This window comes from Vitis vinifera, chromosome 18, assembly GCF_030704535.1.
Source record: "Vitis vinifera cultivar Pinot Noir 40024 chromosome 18, ASM3070453v1".
NCBI lineage: Eukaryota > Viridiplantae > Streptophyta > Magnoliopsida > Vitales > Vitaceae > Vitis > Vitis vinifera.
This window is the reverse complement of record NC_081822.1, coordinates 12259410-12265409: the sequence shown is the minus strand read 5'-3', so window position 1 is coordinate 12265409 and position 6000 is coordinate 12259410. Positions and strand designations below refer to the sequence as shown.

Below are 6000 nucleotides of genomic sequence, written 5' to 3'. Positions count from 1 at the left end.
ATACTATACTTTTAATATTTTCATCAAAATATCTGTAATATAGGGTTACTGATTCTACTCCTTTGCAGATATGATCAATTTTTTTTAACTATTTCTTCTTTATATTTGTTCAAATCCCAATTCCGAAAAGTTCCGGAAGAAAAAAATAAAATAAAATAAAAAACTAGAAAAAATTACCTGTTGTTTTCTTGCCTTGAATTCTAAGTTGAGAGCTTTCAACGTGCCGCACAACAGATTCACATTCTTGATAATATTAAAAACAATTTGATGATCCTATTTTGAAAAAATAAATAAAATTTCAAGAAAAAGAAATCTTCCTTCTTCTGCAGAAACAAGAAATCCCAAAAATGTCATATTCTTCTTTTTCTTTTTGTCAATAATTCATAAAAAAAATAATAAGACATGAAATTTCAAATATATAGAACGACAAAAGAGAAAATCAGAATAGAAAAAAGTAAACTATCAAAAAACCAGAGGAGTTATGAACTATACCTTTTTATATGAAACCTTTGTGCGCTTACATTTCTCATCCGATTCGCTGGGGAAGAAGGAGAGCGGCATGGTAGGACTGGAAACATTCGCACATGTAGGAGCCAAAGACAAGCTTGGATCAATGGCCGATCTCTTCCTCCTAAAGCCCAAGTCAATGGAAGACGAGACTCAAATTCGAAGATTATGTGAGGAATCAGTAGAAGGATGTCAGCAACCTCTCAACTGAAGAATGAACACGGGGATGGACGACGGAAAAAGAGAGGTAGAGAGCGAGCGCCAGCTGGGAGCGAAATCTTGAAAGTAGTCTTTCTTACCGTTGCAAAATTGCAATCATTATAATACATTTTAAATAATATATAGTAGATTTAGTTACTAAAAACGTTTCTAAGAGCAGGGATTAGAAAGCCAAAAAAGCATTGAAAGAAATAACGTTAAATTTTAAATAAATATATTTTTTAAAAACTTTCTTATTTCTTTTTTTTTTTTCAGGAAAATATTTTAAAACATTTATAATACCTTATTTCTTTTTTATTTTCTATCTCATTTTTAAAATTATTTAAATAAAGTAGAATAAATTTTTTTAATATTTTTTTTCTCTTTTCTTAATATTTTTCAAGAATCCACCGTATCCTAAATAGTTTTCATTATTTATTTGAGAGTTAGGATAAAGCTAAATTTTGTTTAATCATAAATCTACATATAAATAACTCATTATTTATAATAAATTATATAATTAAAATAAAAAATATAATAATAAATGTGGTAAATTTATAAGAAGTATACTAAAAGTTTTGAAATAAATAATTTATACTCATTTTTTAGTATTTATATTCACCTTTGAAATAGGTAATGATAAAAAAATAGTCATCGAAATAAAAAATAATAATAATAATATTTCATTTAAAATGAATTTTAAAATAAATAAAATTTAACTTTTTTTAACACAAAAAAGAGTTTAAGTCTTTTATTATATGTACACATTTATTATATATTTTTTATCAACAAAGTATTCTAAAGTTCTTTAATCATAATTTTTAGGTTTCGCTTAGATTCAATTTATTCAAGTTGTAGTTTTAATATTTTATGTAAAAATAAGTACTTATTTTATAGTTTTTAAAATTTATATTAACATTATAAAATCCAAGGAAGTAAAAAATTTTAAATTTTTATACTTTTAGGAAATAATTTAAAGTTATATTTGATTCTAGGAAAATTTGAGGGAAAATACAATGGGAAAAATAGAAAAAAAAAAGTAAAAAAAAAATGCAAAATAAAATTAAAATTGTTAAATTATTTTTATTTGTTACTTGAAACTTATTTTAATTGTTTTAACTTATAAATATAAAAATCAAATAATTTTAAAATATATAAAAAAATTACTAATTTTAATTATATTTAATTTTCTTTGAATTTTTTTTATAATAATCAAATGAGAAAATCATTTTTTTTTCTTTTGAACTAAAGATAAGATAAAAATTACAAACTTTTTAATAAGTTTTTATTCCATAATAAAATACATTATTATTTGTTTCCTTTTAAAAATAAAAGTAAGAAAGTATGTCATGTGAATTTTAATTGCTCTTAGATTTTAAGGAGAGGATGTCACTCTACTTTTAAAACTGAAAAATTAGTAACTAAAATTTCTGAAAATATATATATAAACAAAAAAGGGAAAGGAAAATTTATTTAAAAAATTAACGGTAAAATTTAGTAAAGAGGAAATTGAGTAGGAGACTTCATCCTCTTAACATTCCCAGATTGTCTCTAATTCTATTTTTATTTCTATTTCTCAAACATAATCAAACTTCAAATACCCTCCAAACCAAATCTTCCAAAAATAAAAAAATAAAAAAATAAAAAAATAACAAATTATATTCGCAAATCTTTTAGAAAATAGATATAATCACTTTTTCAGTTTTTCCGGCTGGTCCTGCGTGTTTTGAATGACGCTTAATCTTAAAAACTGAGACATTCCATTTCACTTCCTGCTTCCCCTTTTTGCTCTCTCTCGCGCTCCCGCTCTCTCGCTCTCTCTCTCTCTCTCTCTCTCTCTCTCTCTCTCTCTCTCTCATCCATTCCCCTTTTTTACTTCTTCAGTCCAGACTTCATCGTTTCTTGTTGATTTTGAGTCACAATCTGTGAATCCTTGGAGCCACAATGAAGAGAAAGAGTTGCAGTCCTTGCGACTCTCGAGAGAGCTTCTTTGATGATAATGAATTGGAGGTTTCTGAAATTCTGATCCAAATTCCCCTCATAATCTTCCAAGCTGAGAATCGCAATCGTCTTGTAGTCCCTTGGGGCGTTAGGAAGAGAAGATCTGCCATTGATCCTGACTTATATCCGCCTTCTGTTCCTTCATCGTCGTCGCCTCATCTTCCCGGGACTTGTGTGGGTCCGACTTGTGACGATGATGATCCTCAAGCGAAGGTCGAACCTTCCAGCCCTGCCACGCCTCTCTCCTTCTCCCCCAGCGAAACTGATGGCAAGTCTAAGCGCTCTAAGAAGAGTGTTTCATCTAAAAAGGTATCTTTCACAAATATTTCTGATTTCGAAATCATTCGTTTACTGTGTGGTTTCCGTTTTTTTACTTTCCGATTTTTGTTTTCAGTTCTTGATATTTGAAATACTATGTCTTATTAAGTACCCATGTCCTGTTCCTGTATTCAAGGATTGAAATGTCGGAAAATTTCGGCGATATTTATCCGAAATACCGCTTATCGGCCGACAAAATATTCGTCACCGATTATCGGCCGATGGAAATTTCGGTAATTTTCCAAAATATCACCGAATTTATCGGTATTTTTACCGATTTTTCGGGGAATTTCCCGATATTTCCTACCAGTCCAGCCCGCGCACAGGATTCAAAATCTGTCCAATTTTTTTTATAAAAAACATAAGATGTTATTTGGTAATCTGATCATGATTTGCAGGCAAAGGTTGTGTTTTTCGGCCTGGCTCAAAAATCGTGGATTTAGGGTTCGTGAAATTTAAATCCAATGGCACAAAAGCGAAGAGACCCTTGAACAGATCCAGAAAACACAGGGAGCAAAAAAAAAAAAACAATTTTTTTGGTTTTCCTTGGGGGTTTTGCATGGATTTTCTCGGAAATCAAACGAGGATGAATTTTCCCGGAAATCGAATGTGGGATGGATTTTCTTGGGAATCAAACGGGGGTTGCAAAAATAAAATAAAAATAATAACATGATTAGATTAGTACCTGCGAGGATTGAGAGTGGCAGAGGAAAATAGGGCCTTTTTAGGGATTCTCTCGTCTGGAGGGCAACTTCAGAAAAGGCTTCTTGATGCCCGAGTGGGAGAATAGGGTGGCCCTTTTGATTTTTAGATTTAGTAGAGATAAAAAAAAAAAAAAATCTGACATCTTTGTGACTACTTTTCTTGTTGTCCAGAAGAAGGAAAATGTCCAAAAGAAGGAAAATTTGTTGAAGATGGTTGAGGATTTGACTCATCAGAAGGAGTCGCTAATGACGGTGAGTTTGTTAATCTGAGGGTTTGTTTTTTTTTCCAAAAAAGGGCATTATCTTTAAATTGCTTCTAATATTTGCTTAAAATTAAATCAGGAAATTGAGAATGTCGAGCGGTTCTACAACCAGTTGAAAGCTCTCAGCTCAGAATTAAAGGCAAAAAAACAACAGGTACTTTGAAATAAAACCTTCTCCAAACTCTTTTTTTCTTCTACTTTTTTTAAGGTATTTTTTTTTCTCCTCCTGTTGAACTTTTCTGAAGTGGGGTCTAAACTAATTTGAATTTTACTTTGGTGATTACAGTTGAATCTTGATACGGCAATAACCGAAGCCAGAGTGGAGAGCAGAGAGCAAGACCATCATCAACAGCCACTGCCACTCCTCCTTCACGACTCTGCCCCAGCCAGTGCTTTGGTGGCCAACCCTATGGGCCCACGTGTTATACCTGATCTTAACGTCTCCCCGGAGGAGACTCTTGGACCGGAACTAGTTGCGTCGTTGGATCTCAACCTCAGTATTGCTCTGAACGCTGATACCACACAACTGAATAGGGCTGCAGCTGCTCAGGCCAGGAAGAAGAGGCTTCAAATTTACAAAGTGAAGAATCCCAAAGGCGGTTCAAGTCCCTCTATCCTCTCGCTTGGTTAGCGGTTCAAAATTGGTTCACCTCTTCAATGGAAGTTTTATTTTCCCAGAATTTTTATGATGGATTCAATCTCTGATACAATAGATATACCTTTGTTGTTGTATTTCATCTCTTCAACAAATTTAGTAATAAGCAGGATACAAATCAATTCTTGAATATACAGTGACTGTCGCAATGCAACAATTGTAAACAATTATTAATTTTGGTGTTGCTCTGCATTTTCATCTGTGCTTATATATAGAAGACATGGAGCCATAGCAGTTGAGCATAGCGGTGAATGAAGAGTGGCAATGAGTGTTGACTGTTGAGGATGGAATATGAAAAAGGGATCCTTATGTTTTCTCATATTCCATGGACTTGGCCAAGTGAGTCCCTCACCAAACAAGCTCGTGAAAGCTATAAATAAGAAGGGCACAATCCAAGTTGTTTAAGGAATTGACTGCTTGTTACTTAAATAGACATCCATATCGTATCGTTTAAATGTGGACATGGAAAACTGATGATTGCATAGAAAATTTGGTGAGATTAAACAACTACTTTTCCTTACAATTTCCTCTTTACTAAATTTTGCCATTAATTTTTTAAATAAATTTTCCTTTCCCTTTTTTGTTTATATTTATATTTTCAAAAATTTTAATTACTAATTTTTCAGTTTTAAAAGTAGAGTGACATCCTCTCCTTAAAGTCTAAGAGCAATCAAAATTCATATGACATACTTTCTTACTTTTGTTTTTTAGGTTGTCTTTAGTTCAATAGAAAAAAAATTAAAAAAAGATTTTCTCATGTTTGATTGTTATAATTTTTTTTAAAGAAAAATAAATATAATTAAAATTAGTTAAAAATTTATATATTTTTAAATTATTTAATTTTTATATTGATAAGTTAAAACAATTAAAATAAGTTTAAAGCAACAAATAATAATAATTGTGCTTTTACAAAGATGTTAGTATCCATATTTTTAAAATAATATATTTTTTAAAAAATAGTTTTTAAAAACAACTAGGTATATATGTGAATGCAAAAAAAAATTGAGACTATACTTCAAGCATTATAAAAAATAAAAATAATTTAATAATTTATAGTGACAAAAAAATTATCAAAATGAATTAAAATAATAAGAATCACTTCAAAATTAAGAGGAAGACAAAATGCAGCATAAAAATAATCGGAGGAATTTATTTCCTTTTGGTGTAGGAAGCAACTTAAAGTTTTTGCTTCTCTAATATACTATTTGGTTTTCTAGACGAGTGGAATCTTTGTGGAATAAAATGATTCTATTTAATGTGTAGCTTAGATTGTACACATTGTGAATCAATTTTCAAATTTAAAGTTTAATTTATGTTTAACCATGGAAAGAATTTAAGAATTTTACTATCATTT

The 6000-nt window shown here is 30.3% G+C and overlaps 1 protein-coding gene across 1 annotated transcript; it reads left to right on the top strand.

Annotated features, from left to right (window-relative positions):
* The first annotated feature begins 2416 nt into the window (after nt 1–2416).
* Nucleotides 2417–4718, top strand: LOC104882579 (uncharacterized). The gene is made up of 4 exons (XM_010666515.3): nt 2417–3015; nt 3900–3980; nt 4071–4145; nt 4278–4718. The coding sequence occupies exons 1-4, from the start codon at nt 2650–2652 to the stop codon at nt 4620–4622; spliced, it is 867 nt and encodes a 288-aa protein (XP_010664817.1). The 5' UTR covers nt 2417–2649; the 3' UTR covers nt 4623–4718.
* Nucleotides 4719–6000: the final 1282 nt, after the last annotated feature.

Excerpts from the sequence above, each read along its gene's own strand:
- LOC104882579 (XM_010666515.3), top strand. The coding sequence starts at position 2,650 with ATGAAGAGAAAGAGTTGCAGTCCTTGCGACTCTCGAGAGAGCTTCTTT. Across the intron at positions 3,016-3,899 it reads AGAGTGTTTCATCTAAAAAG|AAGAAGGAAAATGTCCAAAA; the intron begins GTATCTTTCACA and ends CTTGTTGTCCAG. Across the intron at positions 4,146-4,277 it reads TAAAGGCAAAAAAACAACAG|TTGAATCTTGATACGGCAAT; the intron begins GTACTTTGAAAT and ends TGGTGATTACAG.